Below are 19044 nucleotides of genomic sequence, written 5' to 3' on the forward strand. Positions count from 1 at the left end.
GCTTTTCATTCGATGGGGCTCTCCCCCTTGCCATATTTCAAACACAAAATGCCATTTGTTGCCGCATGCCTTGGGCTAATATGCCAAAGAACTTCCTGCCCAAGTTATTTTCAAGATCTGGGTCCATACCATAAATCTCAACAAATCCTTGGTGGGGCTAAGGATGAGTGGAAGTCATTATTATGGCTCTTTTTGACTCTTTCTGTCTGCAATATAATAAATACCACCGCAGGACACTGTATCCTGCAGACAAAACATCACTTGAGCTTTTTGTGTGCTCTTCCTATCAGCATGGCACAAATGGAGCCACAAATGGAATGCCATAATGTGTCTATTGTATACATTTTTGAATAAATAAATATAACAAAGAATATAACAAATGCTCGTCCCATTTAATCTCAGCCCTCAACTGTGAAAACATGGCACATTTCCCACGCTAAAGAAGCGGAGCAAGAGAGGCCTGCACCAGTGTGGTTTCTGGCGGGTCATCCAAGATGCACCTGGTAAGCGCTGTGCTGATGGCCCCTAAGACTTAGCTCCTTAAAGTCTACATTTTCCTACTGCTGTTTCATCAGATAACGTGGTGGCCATCATAAGGAATCTAGAAGCACATCACTTAGTATCCTTTCATTGCAAATAACAGAAGGCTCATCTCAAGCAAGCTTAAGCAATAAAGAGAAAAATCAAAAGGCATACTTCAGGTAAGGCTTACTCTAGTTTCCCAAAGGTTAGGATCATGACCTCAGTTTTCTGTTTGCATTTTCCTGCAGCATCCCTATTCATGAGCACAGGAAAGCTGCCAGTGGCTCTTAGGCTGAAAGCTTCCTTGTTTTTATGTTTTAGGAGTAGAAATAAGAGTATGGGTTTGTCTGATTGGCATAACTTAGGTCCAATGCCCATCTCTGAAACAGTTTCTTTATTTAAGGGAAGGAATTATACCAGTTGCTTAAGCCCAGGTAACAAGCCTGTGCAGGGCTAGGTCTTTAGAAGCACTAGGGCTGCCTGGAGGAAGGGTGGACTCCTGAACAAAGAGTAGGATATCAATACCAAAAGAAGGGAGATTGGTTATCAAAGGAAACTGATGTTGAAGGCAGGGCCTCTTTTTATTCCGAAATCAACCAAAGAGATTTGGATCTTGAAGAGCTGTCAGAATAAACAGTTCCAGGCTGCTTAAACCTTGTACTATATTCTGTATAATTTATTTGCCAGGGAACTTTGCTTCTTTGAATTATAATTTTATCTTTCACTCTTTTTCCATTGTTACTCAATCAGCTTTAGGCCTGAGCCGGGATATACATATACATATACATATACATATACATATACATATAATTAGTCTTGTAGGAGAGAAAATTATTCAAATTTAAAAACTAAATAGCTCTCTGTCTTGTTATCTAGAGAGGGTTAGGGTATGGTGGGAAAGAGGAAGGAAAAAAGGGGGGAAGAGAAGGAGAGAAGATATTAGCTGGCTCACTCACTGTGTTATATTGTTGAGTAAATCAGTCTTTACCACCAACTTTAGAACAAACTATATCAAGGGACTCATGGGGGAACAGCTGCTTGGTGTCCAATTAACTCTTGAAATTTAAAGCATCTGCTCTCATGACTTTTGATTTGCGCTGATTTGCCTTCTTTGTCTTGTTCATGATTACTTAATGTGTGTGACCTGTACCTCCTACCTGGCAACCAGAGGGACTGTTTGTTGAACCTCATATTTACTGCTTTAGAGGATAACTGTTCCATGTGTTCCCTAGGTTACGAAAAGGGAATTATCTACAGGTTTTATAGCTCACAATTTTCAAACCATTCCAAGTGCAGCCTGGAGTGCTGGTGTCTGTGCTTCTGTTCCTTGCCAGTGTATAGTACGGGGTGGGAAATGGCTATTAGCATTTCCTTCCACCTGCCTTTAGAAGTGTGTGTATTTTATATGTGTGAGACAGATACCTGCAACATACCAAGGAGAGCATGCCTCCTTATGTGAGAGTGGAACTTTCTCATGGAGAAAGTAACATTCAATTAGTCTTTTAGAACTGAACTGGGGCTCTCAAAGTGTCTGGGAAAAGGTGCCTGCAACACTTAGAGTCTTGATAGTCTTTGAAGCAGCAGTATCAGCATTTCCTGGGAGCAGGTGAGAAAGGCAGATTCACTGGCTCCACTCTAGACCCACTGAATAGAATCTGCATTTCAAGAAAAAGGTCATTTATAAGCACCTTAAGTCTGAGGAGTGCTTCTCTATACTCAGCTTTGTAATTAATTAATTATTGTAGCTTTAAAGACAGAAGACTTGGCCTCACATCCAGGGATTCTAATATGATTTGTTATAGGTGTGGCCCACACACACAGATTAATAAAATGAAACAAAAAGCTCCCCAGGTGATTCAGTGAGCAGCCCAGACAAAGAGCTCCGTCTGGCTCTCAGCACTGAAGGAGAGTCATCATGATGTATCACAAGCCGGTGGTAGGTCAGCTGGTCTGGTAGTTAGGGAGGAAAGTGGCTTAGGGCTTGGGGCAGTTGAATGCCAGGTGGGGAAGAGAGCCAGCTGGATCATACAGGTCCTTGTTTGCTTCACTCAGGTGCGGGCCACTGAATAGATGCTAAGGAGGTTGTGCGAATGTGTAGAGGGAGATAGCTTGATTAGCCTTGCACTTGGGAAGGACTATACTACCTCAGAAATAGAAACTGGGCTATAGCAGGGAAACCAGTTGCAAGATATGTCAAACATGGTGCAAGTTAACAAGACCAGCTGTATACTTTGTGGGCCCAGTGCAAAATGAAAATGTGGACTGCTTGTTTAAAAAGCAGAGGTAAAGTGTCATTAAAGGTACTAAAAGGTAAAACATTACTTTTATTTCTATGGCCTCTCTTGATCTGTCACATATCTTTATATCTATAGCTATATACTTTTGCTATTTAATATTGTGCTCCCTCAGATACAGGGACACGCATAAGACCCTCACAGGCACCCTTGGGTCCTGCCCCCATTACACAGTGGTGTGTGCAACCAGTGGCTGCTGGGTTCTTCTTTCTTCTGGCCACTGTACTGATGTGCCATGTCCTGCTTGGAGAGGTGGACACAGTCTCCCTTTCCCAGGGGTTCACCACACCAACTCATGATGGACAACCACTCAGCAAAGGCTTTCCATCTCAGCACCAGGACACACTTGGAACCTGGATCATGGATGAGAGGTTTACCCCTGCTGAGTCACAGGCTGAATGTGCCCCAGTGCTGCCAGCTGCTGTTTCCAGGACCCCAATGTTTGTTCTGAGTTCCTCTGCCCGCCTGTGTGCCCTGGTGCAAAGAAATGCATGAGCAGAAGTCTGTAGTATAAAAAGAAATAGTTTAATATTGAGTTGGCCAATACGGAGATGGGCAGCTTATGCTCTGAAGACAAGACTCCCAGGTAGCATGTAGATTACAGGTTATATAGGGCAAAATTACAAGGCACTGTGGGTTAGGGGTCATGCTGGTTGCTGATTGGTCAGAGGTGAGGTAAGGTTGATAAATCTTTTCTTCAGGTTTTGAGGACAGTTCTTAGGTCTCTTCTGGCATCCCTTTGTCTGATTCCATGGGAAAGCACTCAGGGGATCATTCTAACTTAGAGCTTGGGAACTGAAACATAACCTAGGTCAAGATGTTATCTTAATTCTGACAGAGGTCCAGAACTTGTGACCATTTGTCAGGTACCAGCAACTGTCTTCTGTTGCCTTTGGGGTTGTTGATCATAGGGGTAAAGGCCAAGTTTCTAAGGGGGATGGAGATAGAGATTGAGAAAGAGAGAGAGAGAGAGAGAGAGAGAGAGAGATGATTTCTAGAGCTAGAGTTTAAAACTAAATTTCTCCAAAGTCATAAGGACCCTCAGATTCACTACTACCTTAACCCATCCCATGTCTGTACCCAGGCCTCTGCCAGGGCTGGAGGGTCATGGGGTTCCTAGACTGGGACAGGAGCCAGGCAGCTAAGAACCACTCCCTCCCTCCCTTGCATGCTCTATTGTCCCTTGGACTTCACCTATAAAATACAAATTCAAAGATAAAATTAAAAACTTCAAGCCAATCCTGCTTGCAGAGCAGTAACCTCCAAGTGACAAGCCCTTGTGAGTGTAGGTTCCTGTGGGACTGCGTTAGTCCCTCGTCCATACAGCTGGCCCTGAGGAACGGGAGATGGAAGGATGGCCTGCATGGGACTGAAGAGGTGGTCAAATCAGCACGTGGTGATGTTTGAAGAGGAATACATTGATAATTACTTCAAGACTTCTGGCTTGTATGACTCAACAGAGTGTGGTACCTTTAAGAGATACAGGGAACCAGGAAATAATTATTGGGAGAAGGGGCAGAGGCACGTTTTCAGTACCTGTGAATACTTCCTTTGTTCCAACAGTTAATCATCCCTCTTTTCTCTGGTTTAATTGCATAGCCTAGCACTTTCAGAACAAAGACGAGTAATAGAGGAGGGAGTGAGCCTCCATATCTTCCAACTCTAATTAACTCTGAGTGTCTTATCCTGAAACGTGATGCTAAATTCGGTTCAGAATCAAGAGCCTTTTTCTGTTGTTTTGAGGACTGTTTTCAGGGATGGGATTTTTGTCAAAAGTCATGTAGGCCTCTATTGAACAGACCCCACAGCACTGGCATCTTTCCAGCTCTGTATAGGGTGTTTTGCGTGAACAAGTTTACTGGGAGGATGCAAACAGGATGTCAAGTGGGGACTTCCTTTTAGACCCAGATTGAGGCAAGGACAAAGTGACAGAAAGCACCACAAGTTCTGAAGAGAACAGCCCTTTAGGGAGCACTAATTTAGAGTTGAAAGATCTCCTGCCACCCCCACCCGTAAGGTCATTCGGGGAAAGACAACTGGTCTACCTCCCATCTGCCAGGTGAAGCCCGGTAAGGGGCTTAACCAAACAGATACCGGGGTTTATGAGTGGAGGTTCTTCCCTCCAGGGGGGCTTTTCCCTACTTGAAGCCAGATAGATGGGCAGTGGAGGAATGCTCCAAGAGATCCTTTTCTATATTTGGGGGTCACCTGAAAGGAGGGAAGCCCAGCGCTGGTGGAATATCCATTAAGTGGCAGTCTGGTCTTGAGCCTCTTTGAGTAAGAGAAAGGGACCTAAAGGGAGAGGGCAAGGTTTGGCAAATGGGACGCACTGAAGTGGCCTATGGCAGGGCCAGCAAATGTGCATGTTTTTCCGGGTCAAGTGGACAAAATGGAAGATAGCTGTCATCTTGCTTAAACCAAATAAGGGGTTGCTCCCCAGGTGAGGTCCACACCAAGGGGCTGTAGAGTGACTGCTTATGGCAGGAGCTGTGTGGGTGATCAAGTTGGAACCATGTGGAGGAGCAATGGATCCTCTGAGGAGTCCCTGATAACCTCACAAGAAAACCAGTATTTGGATGCTAGGCCACAGGGAAGGCAGCAAAGGCCAAACTGTGTTGTAAAAAACAAGCTGGGGTCAGAGAATGGCACTCTAGCCTGGCACGCAGAAAATGCTGCCTCTTCACTGCTCCATTTTCTCCACCCCAAGATACTGAAGAAGTAAGAACCTAGAAGCTTGAAAGAAAAACAGTGAATACAGAGCTTTGAACTAGATATAAAATTAATGTATTAAACTAGACCTGACTAATTTTATTAACCTAAAGCTGTCAGAAAATTATGGAATCTATGCAAGATATCATTCAGAGATGAGAAAGCAGAATTCAACATAGTAGCGTGGAAAACAGAGACTTAAAGGAAGAATTGTTTCATATTTCTACTTCTATTAAGCTGAGACAATTCAATAAGCTTGTTTCTTGGAATTTCTAGGTTATTCCACCCTGGGGCATGCTGTGTTACTATTTCAACATCCTATCGAAGCCTATTTACTTTTAAGATCTTTGCACCAATATTCATTAAAAAAAGATTATTCCATAGGTTTTTTGATATAATTTTGGTTTTATATCAGGGATTTTCATAAAAGAAATTGGAAATATTTTCTTCTTCCCTTGTGCTCTGAAACAGTTTAAATATTTTAGAACTACACATGGCTTAACATGCTAACAGGACTCACCTGTGATGTTCTCCAGGCCTACCACTCTCGTGGTGAGCAGGTGAGGCCCTGACCTTCATTCCTTTACTTTTGAGCTCCTGTCCCCCTCTTCCCTCCCCCATGCTGGTCAATAGAGTGGCTATAGCATTGTGCTAGAATACATCCTCATTATTTAATCTCTAGTTTGAATGTAAATATCCAGTCACCAAATGTTTGCTCTTCACAACTTTTGGGCCTGGGTCAGTGTAGTGCATTTTGGGGCACATTGCAGGAGGACATGTATCTCCCCACCTTCAAAGAGAATCGGATCCTGTGGGAGATCTGCAGTGACATACCCAACCCCCACCAGAGAGTAGTACCAGGTAGAACAGGATCAGCAACAAATTCAAATAAATCCCCTATGACTCATGCGTTGTATTTTATTTTACCTTGGGCTAAAATCTGTAAAATTTATAAATGGTGAAAATCTATAAAAGGCAAAAGATGTCAAAATGTTTTAAGATTCTGTCCTGCCCTGACAATTTTTCAAGCCATAGTTTTGTACCCAGTCAATGAAAAGCAAGCCAACTAAGTTCTCCAAATGTGCATTCTGGGATCCCCTGGGAATCTTATCCCTTGGTCTCTCCCATTGCACATGTTTGTGCAGGGGGAGCGTGGGGAAGCCGCCTGATCGCTTTCCTCATCTGGTCCGCAAAGCCCCTCTACAGATAGCAAGCGGCAAATATTCTCTCTTGTCAGGGGAGGCTGTCTTGAAATCCCATCATGTTTCCCTCTAGTCCGTCTCCGCCTGTAGTGAATGGAGAAGGGAGGACTGGGTTATTTCATTCCCGGCAATGGACACATCAAAATTGCTCCCCTCTTCTCTACTCTCTTTCCCTAGAGGACCTAATTTATTTTACGCATTTTGACCTATCCCTGCTTAAAAACGACCTCTGTGGTGCTCTGTGGAGGCATTTCCCTCTTGCCGTTTTTGGCCCCCAGGCAAACCCACTAGGCCAAGGTTCCTTTGCACAGTGACGTCAGTCTGGCTGCTGGGCCCAGCTGGATGGAGGTGTGTTTTATGAAGTTCAACCTTGCACCCTGGGCCATAAATACACGTTGTGCACATAAATGTACAGCTAACATTGCCCAGACCCCTCCAAAGCACCATGTTAATAAGCAGACAGTAAGTCTTTAAAATATGGAAAAGCAGTTAATCTTTCCGCTGGCAAATCCTTTGTAGGGGGTTGTTTTCCTTTGCTCCAGTATCGCTGCAGGCAGGGCTTTTCATCTCCTAGGATTTAGAGAAAAGAGAGAAGTTTGCTGTGGGGCTTCATTGACAACACTTGGGGAGCCTTCCGCTGAGAGGGTACATGTGTTAAAAACAATAATGTCTTGCACTTGTCACTAAGCATCTGTATGGAGTAATCACTCTGGATCTGCCCTCAAGGAGCTTGAGCACTGGTAACTCCAACACAAGACAGAAAGTCCGCTGCCTGTCATTGTGGACCCACAATGGCCCCAGTGCCAGAGGCCCCAGCTCTGCCCTGTTTACTCTCGGTGTGACTTAGCCTCCTTTCCCCATCTCTAAAATCGGCACAATTATGTCCTATTCATATAGCTTCTGTTAAGATTTTACTTATCTTCTCTGAGTCCCGGCGTTCTCTACTGCAACATGAGAAAATTGATACTCTCTGCCTTTATCATAATGTTCCACTTCTAAATGTTTTAAGGATACATGAACACATTCTTCTTATAAAGAACTTCAGCGTTACAGATTAAGTTCAAGCCTCCCTTGACAATCATTCCATCAGTCTCCTCTCTCTCCTCCGCTGCCCTCCTTTCCTGTCCTTACCCCTACCTCCCCTCCTCCCTTGGTCTCCCACTGATGATCTTGTAGAAGGGTCAGACTTGAGTGTGGTGACGGGGGCTCAGCAGAGAGAAGGGGCTGGAGCCAGTACAGGCTGGCTCCAGGGAAAGATGCCAGGGCAAGTTTATAGCTTGCCTCGAACTCTCCAAGCAGCCATGACTTTCATCTGTGTGTCTCAGGCAGAGAATGGGAGTTGCCAGTGGGTGGATTTAAGGGTAGTACAGGCGAGAGCTATCAGTCTGGAGATGGCATGGTCTGTGCCTTATAAATATTTAATTTTACCTGGTCCTTCAATTCCTTCTTATCTTTAGGAAGATACTTTATATGTTCTCTTATATTTGCATTCAACTCACTTTTTATATAAAAAAGTTCTATTTTTTAGTCCATTTATTCTTTCTATGTTTAATATAAGTCATGGAATGCTTACTGATTTGTTATCTATTCCCAATACATCTGATAAGCCCCATCCTATTTATTTTTCACATTCTCTATAACAGAATTAAATATTCTGAAATATTCATACCTTATTTATAAGTTTGCAACATAATTTTTCTACTTACTGTGTTTTGGACATCCTTTTATGACAGTAGGTAAAGATCTTCACCTTTTTGTCTGATGCCAGGTAGACCATAGGCTCACAGACTGTTGCTTATTCAATCATACTTCTATTGATGAACTTTCAGGTGAGTTTCATATTTTTTTGCCCTCTTAATGAACAATGCTACTAAGAGCATCTTTGTATATGACTTTCTGGGGTCCTGAAAAAGAGTTTCTCTTACTGAGAAGTAAAACTACTGAAAAAATATGATCTAAATGATTTCCATTATAATAACAAATGGCTGTAAAAATTCACTTTTCCACCAGCACTATAGAATAATCACTTCTTCAGACTCTCCGCAATGTCATAGTAAGACAGGTTTACGTTTTTGCCCATCAGCTGGTGAAAAGTGCATTTTATTATTTTAATTTATATTTCTCTAAGTTTTAGTAGTATGTGTGTGTGTGTGTTTCCACAACCATTGTACTTCCCTCCAATTATCAGTTTATCTCTTTATGTTCAGTAAAGTTTGGTAATTCTCTTCATAAAAAAATGTCATTTATTAGATTTGATCTTGGGCACTTCATAGTAATTATTGATGCTATCAGTGGTTCTTTATTTCATAAATATTTTCCCATTGGTTACTGTCAGTGTCAGGGAAAGGCTGTGGTTTTATACTCTGAGTATGGCACCGGTCAGCTTCCTGAGCACTTTTAGTTCTAACGGTTGGTCATTGGGTTCACATGGGTTTTCTATGAACATAATAATATCTGTTCTTTGGGTGATTTTATAGAATTCACTTGTGGGTAGGTTCTCAATGAGCATTTCAGTTATTTTCATGGCTATTGGTCTGCTTGTGTTTCCTATAGCTTGGCCAAATATTGATAATTTATACTTTATCCCCAAAGGTGTGTTTGCTCTAAGTTTTCAAATTATTTACAATAATATACATAATAGTGACTTAAAATGTTTTAAATGGCTCTATATCTTTCAAGTTTTAATATGACTTCTTGCTCGATCAGGAATGCCGAAAGTTGATTTATGTCAATGTTCTTTTAAACCAGAGTTTCATTCTTTCAGTTATCGTCACATTTTAATTTGCATTTTATTCTTCTGCTTTTATCTTTATAAATCCATTCTGTCATTGATTCTGTAACTATTTCCTGAAAATCTTCTGTGTCCCAGGCACAATTCTAGGTACTGGGTGGGGATAACAGATAACTGTGTACAGGCAGATGCAGCCCTCACCCATGGAAACCACAGTTGCACTGGCTAACACTCTGTTAGTCTGTTGTGAGGGGCAGGCAGTGAGCAAGCAAAGAGCAAGCAGAGGTAACAGAGATTGGGAAGAGAGGTGGCTCTCTTGACAAGAACTGATTCAGTGGCATGGGAAAGAGCTCCTGACTTATTAGAGTGGATTTGAGGAAGAAGGAGAGAAATGAGAAAGAGAGAGAAATGGTAGATTATTCTTTTTAGGAGTTTATTATAAAGGAGGAAAGAGAAATAGCAGTAGCTAGAGAGTTTTGTTTCTCCTCAGATGGGAGACAGGACAGCATGTTTGTAAGCTGAAGGTCATGGCTAGTGGATAAAGGAGACTATTTGTGCAATGATCACTTCTCTCCTCTCTCATCAGTCACATCCTTGCAGAAGCCCCAGAGCTGAGTTTGGAGGGAAACATCAACCCAGCCCAGGGTACCAGAGGAAAGGCCAAGTAGAAGGGCACAGGGACAGCTTATGTTATTATTTTCCCAACTTTTCCATTGAAAAATTTGGTTCATTTATTTGCAAACTTCTTTTCCCAGTAAAAGTAGTTAAGGTCATACTGTACAAATTTGAGTCTTGGTTGTTCTTAAATTCTCAATGACTTATGGAGTATGTTTTTAACCTTTAATTTCCACTGCTTATATCATTTTGCTATTAATGTCTAATTTTACACTACTGTAGAGAAGCACATGTAAGTGATGCTTTCTGCTCTTTGGAATGTATTGTGCCTTCCTGTGTTTGAAAACAACTTAGGGGGCCAAATAGTTGGTGACAGAAGATAATTTGACTTTCAGTGGTGAGCATGTATCACAGAAATGGACATTTGAAACCTATATGATCATATTAGCCAATGTCACCCCAATAAATTTAAATTTTTTGAAAACGAAATCTTACATTCTACATTGTTTAGATTGGAAGAGTTTTTGCTCCATATTTTAATAGATCATGCACTCATTGGTCACTTTGGTATTTCTATCAGTTTGTATACTATGATCATAAAAGTTCATGTTATTCCATTTATACTATTATACTATTTTTAATATGAACAATTATTCAGATTATATGAACCATTCTCTTTATTACATTTTAATGATTTCCCCTTTGAATATTTGCATAATAATATTAACCTCTTCCTGTTCCTCTCCTGTGTTGTTAGCAGTTTTCTGGTAAATCTTTTCCTGTCATTTGGCATCTCTCATCTGACATCTTTTCTACGTCATTCTATTTCAGGAGTGTCTGTTGCAAACATCATAATGCTGGTATTTTGTAAATGCAATTTAAGAGTCTCTGTCTTTTGTATGTGAATCTAATCACCTCACATTTATTGTGATTGATAATAATTTTAGACATCAGTTTTTCTGTGTGTGTACATTACTTACCATCCTATTTTTAGCTATTATCTTTAAATTGTAAAACATAATTTTCTATCATTATCTACAGTTACCTAGAATCAATTTTCCTCTGGACTTGACATGCATTTTACTTCCTTTATATTTCTCTGTTTTCTTCATCTTAAGTATTCCCATTGAGAAGTTGGTGTCATTCTCATCGCTCCTTATTTGTTTCTAGAGAATATTTTAGGATTGGTCTATATCTTTAATGATTTGAAGTTTCATTCATGCTTAAATGGGCCTTTATTATGAAAAAAATAAAATTTTCCAACAATTGGAAAACATCCTCTCCCTTTGGAACTTCTATTTCATATTTTTTTATCTTTCTCCTTTATTGTACATCTGGTAGATTCATTTGGCTTAATTTTCAAGTCAACCATTTGTTTTTTAAAAAGTTGTGCGACCTTGGTTTTACATTATTCTGGGGCTCTGTTAACTTTCTTCAACATGGATATCATTGTTCCTCAGATGAGAGCCACATCAAGTAGGTTATTTTAATCCTGATGGGTGTAATCCATTACAGAGGCCAACTGCTAAAGCAATGTCCCTGCATAGGTGAGAAGACAGCTAATGCTAAAAGGGGAAGGTAAAGCAGAGATTTTTAAAGTTTTATTGAGAAAGCACAGTTGAATTTTTTTCTCAGGCCAATTGTAGTTGTGGAGAAGGGTAGGAAAAGCAGCGGGCAAGTATCCCAGAGTGTGGACAGTGGTTTAGGCATTGAGGGAACATTGTTAAGCAGTGGCATGCCCTGTTTCCTGCTATGGATGAAAAAGATAAACATAACCATATCATATTAGGTGCACAGGCACTGGGCATTTGTAGAAAGGAAGCCAGCTGTGTTGTAATCTCAGAGATCTTCTTGGGTAATTCAACGTACGAGGGGGTTACAGGTAAAAAGAAAAAGGGGTCCTTTCCTCTTCGCTCAAATTTTGCACTAACAAAAAGGACTCTTCTTCACTGGATGATTTTAGTAAATCTTGGTGATATACACTAGAGAATAGAACAAATTTGTTGAGAGAAAGATGAATAAAGATAAAATGTATGGAGAAATTGAACACTTTGTTAGGTTATAGTCTATTTCATCCAACTAAGTTGAATTTAATGAAACATCATGAAAAGTTATGTGGCAGTGGTTGTAGATCTGGGGCTAAATATTTAGTTAGTTTGTTGGGTCTGAAAGAATGAGATTTTGGTCTCTAATTTGTTCCTCTGCAGAATCAGTAGTAGTTCTTGTTAAAGGAGTACTTTCATGGTGGTGTTACTTTGTCATTTCACTGAATTGGATAATGGAAAAAACAAGTGTCAGTAAGCTTTGCTGATGGTCCCAGAATATCAGAGCTTCTGTACACTGAGAAGGGTGGAATATGTTAAAGGGCTGGCACTGACTTCATCCAAACACTGTGTATTATGGACAGACATACAAAGCAGTGCAGAGAAGGGTTTAGGAGGTTCAGTTCATCTTTGGCATCACTATGACATAGCATCAGTCTGTCTGTGAGGAAAGGAGAAGAGAAAAATCTGCTTAGGAGAATATCAGATGCAACTTTGATAATGTTTAGGAAGGAAATGAGGCCTGGAAAGGTCTAACCTCTTGGGCCTTGGAAATTGTGGTAAATTAGCCAAATCTCACTCTACTGTTTTGTACATATAAAATTCCAGTCTTCCCAAGGTGAATGTTATTAGCTGTGTTTGTCTAGAGCTATAGGTTATAAGCTGTTGTCTTCTTCATGCAACTTGGTGTCTGAACATGAAAACCCTCATGGAAAAGGCGACATTAGCAGTAAAACAGTCTCTGAAACTTGTTTTCCAAAATATAGTAGTTACCACCCAGTGGGAAAGTTTTCCCCCAGCTCTTCACTTGAGGAATGGTAAATAACCACTCACTGTGTCCGTGCTTCTTCTTCCAACAGGTCCTTTGTCATCCAGCAAATCCCAAGCAGCAATCTGTTCATGGTGGTGGTGGACAGCAGTTGCATCTGTGAGTCTGTGGCCCCCATCACCATGGCACCCATCGAGATCAGGTATATCCTTTTGGGCATAGGCCCGGCAATGGCTGCTGAAGTCTATAAGGGGATCAACAGTCAGGATACCTGGGGGAGAAATATTAGGGAAGGGAATATGATGGCCTCTCCACTGGCAGAGAGGAAGGAATTGTCAAGGGAGTTTGGTGCCAACTTTAGTGCCAATGCTGAGGAAGGGAAAGCAGCATTTTAGAAATATGCCTTAACTACAGTCAACATAACGAATCTCTGAAGTGTGAGCGTTTAAAGGCCCAGAAGATCAGGAGGCGCCCGGAATCTTGTCATGGCTTCCATCCTGAGGTCAGTCCGAAATCCCTTCCTGTTCTCTCTTCCCATCAGATTTGCCATGAGAATCTCACCATATCTGAAAAGTTTAGTCATGAGAAAACAATCCTCTTTAGCTATAGCAAAGAAGAATACACAGGAAGGCCGATGGTTCTTGCTCGCAGCCCCTCCGTGCCTTCTTGGGAAGGGCTAATGGTCTAGGCTAATAGTCTGTTCTTACTATACACATGCCATATATAAAAGCCTCTCTACTGTCATTTCTACTATGGATGCAGTGTCATTTTATCACTTTCCACTAATACACACAAAGTGGCTCAGATTATCTTAGTTTACTTATTTCAAATTGTGGTTAAAGTTATTCCCCCTGTTTATGTTTAGACAGCCTTTTATTTACAACAACTTCACGTAAAGCAAAAGTAGCAATATTTATACTAGATAAGGGGTCACAATGTATGAAGGTGGGATGATAAGCCTCTTAACCCCTGACCAATGAATTCACAACTATGGAAGGCCTTCCATTGACATGGAAAACCATGATCAGAGGCAAATTAACCTTAGTGCTAAGAAAGGTGAGTTTACTATAGATTTGGGTAAATTATCAGAGAAAACCTCCTACATACTGTGAGCAAACATTTTGAAGTATAACAAAAAAAGTTAAAAAAAAAATTAAGTCCACATTCACCCTGAAAAAAATGGAAAGCTTGCCTAGAATAATTACTATAGGGAAACTGGAAAGCTATCTTGTTTTTTAAAATTCTACCAGAATGAGTTGAGTGTTAATCTCACCTTTAAATAAAAATGATGTTAATGTTATTTAAACTATCCAAGTTCTAGAAGAGATTATGAAGTCAATAGAGCACCAGTAAGAACATGGAATTTATTGAGAATGTTTGCTTCTATATTCAAAAGGGCATTGAAGTTGAATCACTCTCTCTGTATATATGCATCAAAAACGCTTTTGATAAAATTAAATGATCATCTCTAATAAAAGCTCTATGTAAAATGCAAACACAAACAATTATCTCACAAATGTTAAAATCACTTCAGTCAAAATGAGGACTGCATACTTAGACAACTACAGTCATGAGAGTGAAATCTTCTAGCAATAATAAAATAATTTGTCCATGGTTCCTTTATACATGTTCCTTGATGACCCTTCCCCTTCTTTCTCATGTTATCCCCCTCCCCCAACCCCTCTGGTTACTCTCAGTTTGTTCTTTATTTCAATGTGTCTGGTTATATTTTGCTTGCTTGTTTGTTTTGTACATTAGGTTCCACTTACAGCTGTATTTGAACAACAATTTAAAAAAACTAAATATGTGGTATTTTAGTATATAAAAAAAGATAATTTGCCTTGGTAACTTGATACAAGACAAACTTTTACAAAATCAGTGCTTTTTTTCTGTAAGTTTCAAGACATAGTAAGATGAGATCAGTGGAACAGAATAAAAACTCTTATTTATATATGACAAAGGTTCAATTGAAAAGGAAGAATATAAATTAGATTTAAATAGTAAAATAACAGTCTCACAAGAAATCCTAGGGATTAGAGAGTACTTCCCATTTAAGACAAGAAGGATATGGAAGAAAAACAGATTTTTTTAACTAGTAAAAATTATAACTTTTCTATGAAAAAATACTAAAGTCAGTAGACAACTTATGAAACTTGAAAATTATTTGTAAATCAAATTATAAAAAAGTGCCTTTAAATTGATAAGTCAAATGACTACATATAGAAATAAACCAGGAACATGAAACATACAAGTCACTTAGTGATCAGAATGAATATACGGGCAACAATGAAATATCTAGTTATATCCATTATAGGCAAAAATACCCTGTAGGTCTGCACTCCCAAGAGTGTGCATCTGTACCATAGGCAGGGGCAAGAGCAGGGGCAAATATTTCCTGGTAGCAACCTACATTCATCTTTCTTTGTAGCAGCAAAACACAAATGAAAATATGGATGCCCATCAATAAGAAAATAGCTGAATGAAATAGAGCTAAAATAATGAAGTTGGAGAGACATATCAGTCAGTGGATAAAAAGCACGCTACAGAAAATAATGAATAATATTATTTCATTTTGTAAAATAGAGCCCTCTCTCATCCAAATGAAAAGAGAGAAGAAACAAAACCCTTCATAGCCAAAAATGATCAGAGCCCTTAGATGTGATTTTTTTAACTTACATTCTAACAGGGAAAAAAAATTAGAAAGCCAATATTTTGCATTTACAATTTTTCCCATCAGACATCTCTACCAATAAATAGGCCTTTACCTCTTGAATGTTCTACATAATAGTATGCAAAGTATAATTTTGAATATGTTACATATTTACAACTGAAATCAGAGGCTGCCATCACTAACCTGATCAGATTTAGACAAGTTCATTTCCCTGAATTATCTAGATCCCAAAAGACTTTGTTCATACAATCAAAAAGTGGGAAGAGTTCTGGGGATTCAATATAGCTTGCAAAGTTGAAGGCATCTTGGAACCCATCTCTGTTCTAACCAACCCTGCCTTTCCCTGCAGGAGAATGCGAGGGAATGTGGGGGTGCACCGAGTCTCCAGGCCAAGGTGGTTCTTATCCTGTTCCCTCTGCTTTTGCTGCTATTCTTAAGGTGACACTGACTGAGCTGTTCTCTTGGCATGCTAAATTATGGATAAACTGTGAACCAAAATATGGTGCAACATAGGAGACATGAAATATAGTCCAACCATCAGCATCTCATGATTTTAAACTGTGCGTGATATAAACTCTTAAAGATATGTTGACAAAAATGTTATCTTTTTACTTTGCCAGTCATGTAAATGTGAGTTTGCTACATGATAACCACCCTTCATCAGAAATGGGGCTGCAAGTGAGCAGTGTCCCTTCTGCTTGAAACCCATTGAAACCAATTTAAAACTGTGTACTTTTTAAATAAAGTATATTAAAATCATAATCTCTTTGTTTGGGTTTTATCATCACTTTATTGCTGAGGATACAGGCTGAAAAATGCATGAAAAACTTACCTGTTCCAGACACCAGGAAAGGATGGTTGTTGGCAGAGACTTTGCTCTAGATTCTATACAAATATTTAACAATTGTTTTGATGCTCCGATCTCAGTTATAAAGATATTTACAGAAGGAAATAAAAATATCATCTGCATGGGAAAATTTATTACATACAATCCTGAATTTTATTGAACTAAACTTCAATAGAAATCATAATATGGATGAGAACACACACTCCCATAATATTCAAGTTTTGAACTATTTGGCAATGGAAATAAAGAAGTCATAAATCCTAGGAATTCATTGTGAGAAGACTTGAAGAAGGAAAGGAACAATGACTACAAATGACTCTCAAACTTATTGCTTGAGCATTTGGCTTCTGACTTTTCCCATAAACAAGAGATGAAATTAGATCTCTAATATTACAAGATGTGAAACTACCCAGACCTGTAAGCATTCCTAAAACACTGGATCCTAGACCAAAGAAAACAGATTCCATTATATCATGATTACCAAATAAAGTGAAATAATTTCCATGCCTAGGTAGACTTGAGAATGCCTTGCTCTGCAGGACAGACATCTAAAAGCCATATGGAGAATACCACTTAAACCCTTTTCCAAAAAACCACATTATGCTTTTGATATTTTAGAAAAATTAATGTTACTATACTATTTTATACTCAAATGATGCCAACATTTATAGCAATACCAATACTACACTGTTATACTTCTTTAAGTTACTATGCCCCCAGTGTTGTTAACAATCTAACAATACTGTGTAACTTGCCAGGCTGTCACAATGGGGCCCTCTTATTTGACCACATTGTGATCATTGATATTGTTTCCTTCTGTGCACTAAGTAAATGAATGAATTCATTTGTTGCTCACACAAATATCAAAATGCATGATATTCACACTAACCAATTATACGGTAATGTTTTTACAAAATAACATCACATGACCTATCATTCTCTTAAAATTCTAAAGAACTGACAACAATAAGTCAAGTATATTATGTTATTATACCCATACTTTCATGTTAATGATGTAAAATATGTACAATATGAATATTTATAATTTTACTCCCTGACACATTCTGAAGATTATAGTGGCATCAGTTTTTGTATATTGTTTGTGACATAAAGACAGAATAGCTGAGCCACACTGCTGATCCATTATCAGGCATCACCTTTGTGTGAATCGGCCATCTGCCAGTCCCTCAGATTCTCTGTTCCCTCAATGACTTCAACCAACTGACCACTCCACTCATCTTCTTAGATGTCTAATACTTTTCTCCAATATCTTCTGTCAAAAGCAGAAATCCTAATCCCTCTCTACCACACTCTTTTCTTCCAACTGACTCAGCTCCTCAAACCAAACCCCTGGTGCCACCCTTGCCTGCGTTTTCCCCTCAGTCCAGCATTCATTGAGTCTCATGAGTTCTGTCCCCACTTCTCGCCATCCCTCACTGCTACCATCCTCTTTCAAGCCATCACCAGCCCCTCCTCGCACTGCATCCTCATGGTCCTTCACTTTCAGCCACTCCCCACTCCAGGGTCTGTGCTCCACTGGGCCACCAGAGCAATGTTTCTGAAACAAATAATGATCATACCTTAGCTCACTGCAATTAGAAAATATACAGATCCCTCATCATCATCCACAGAAGTGTTTCTCAAACTCTCCCAGGCATGTGAGTCACTTGGGGAGCTTTCAAATATACTGGTTCTTGAAGGCAGGGCCCAGCTTTCACATTCTTAAAAAACTCCCCATGATGCTTAATATGAGGGCAAGTTTGAGAACCACTGGCCTGCAGGCCATACAGGGTCTCAGATCTGGGCTCGGCCTCCATTTCTGGCTCTGTCATGTGCCATCACTCTGTCCCACACTCACTGCACTCAGCCAGGAGGCCCCTGTCTTTGAAAACCCAGGGCTTTGCTCTTCCTGTGCCCTCTACCTGGAGGGCTCCAGATCCTTCTTATCTTTCAGGTTGCATGCCAATGCCCCTTCCTCAGAGACACCCTTGTAAAGAAGCCCTGCTCCCACAGCCATGCTTTAATTCTTTACATCTGTGTCTGTAATGACTTTATGTTCATTTTCTCCTGTTGTATTGTAGCTCCATGAGAGTGAGCACTTCTCTGATATTGCGGCTTTGTCTCTAGCTCCCAGAGCAGTGTTTGGTATGTAATAAAAATCAAACTACCACCACTAGTCATAAACCTAGCAGTGAATGTTTATGAGATCTGACTCTCCACCTGGTGCTATTTAAAGTACTTACTCATTTGATTAACCTCTGTGATCCTCACAACAAACATAGGGAGTAGACGTGATTACAGGTGAAGAAACAAGGGCACAAGAAAAGAAAGCCACTTTCCCAAGGTCACACAGCGGGAAAATGGCAGAGCTGGAATTCGAACCCAGGCAATTTGGCTCCAAAGTCTGGGTACTGTGCCAATCATATATGGTTCCAAAGGCACACAGCCAATTAAATACTGAATGAATGAATGAACAAATGAATGAATGAGTGAATGAGCAATAACCTAGTACTGCTACATTTCAGTATGTCCTGTCCATGGACATTATTGTTACTGCCCCAAACTGTTGGGTCTCCACTCTCTGCTCTCTAATACAGGCCCTTCAGTTCAACTCCTGCTACTATTCCTGCCCCCAAGCCCCA

At 40.0% G+C, this 19044-nt stretch overlaps 1 protein-coding gene across 1 annotated transcript in view; it reads left to right on the forward strand.

Annotated features, from left to right (window-relative positions):
• The window catches only part of CACNA2D3 (calcium voltage-gated channel auxiliary subunit alpha2delta 3), an 860744-nt gene extending 847465 nt beyond the window's left edge, over positions 1-13279 (forward strand). Inside the window, exon 36 of the mRNA XM_054595275.1 lies at positions 12976-13279. Within this exon, the coding sequence (XP_054451250.1) occupies positions 12976-13279 (304 nt within the window). The remainder of the gene's footprint in view (positions 1-12975) is intronic.
• Positions 13280-19044: the final 5765 nt, after the last annotated feature.

Source organism: Pteronotus mesoamericanus, unplaced genomic scaffold (assembly GCF_021234165.1).
Source record: "Pteronotus mesoamericanus isolate MK-2021 breed Mesoamerican mustached bat unplaced genomic scaffold, CSHL_Meso_final scaffold_54, whole genome shotgun sequence".
Taxonomy (NCBI): Eukaryota; Metazoa; Chordata; class Mammalia; order Chiroptera; family Mormoopidae; genus Pteronotus; species Pteronotus mesoamericanus.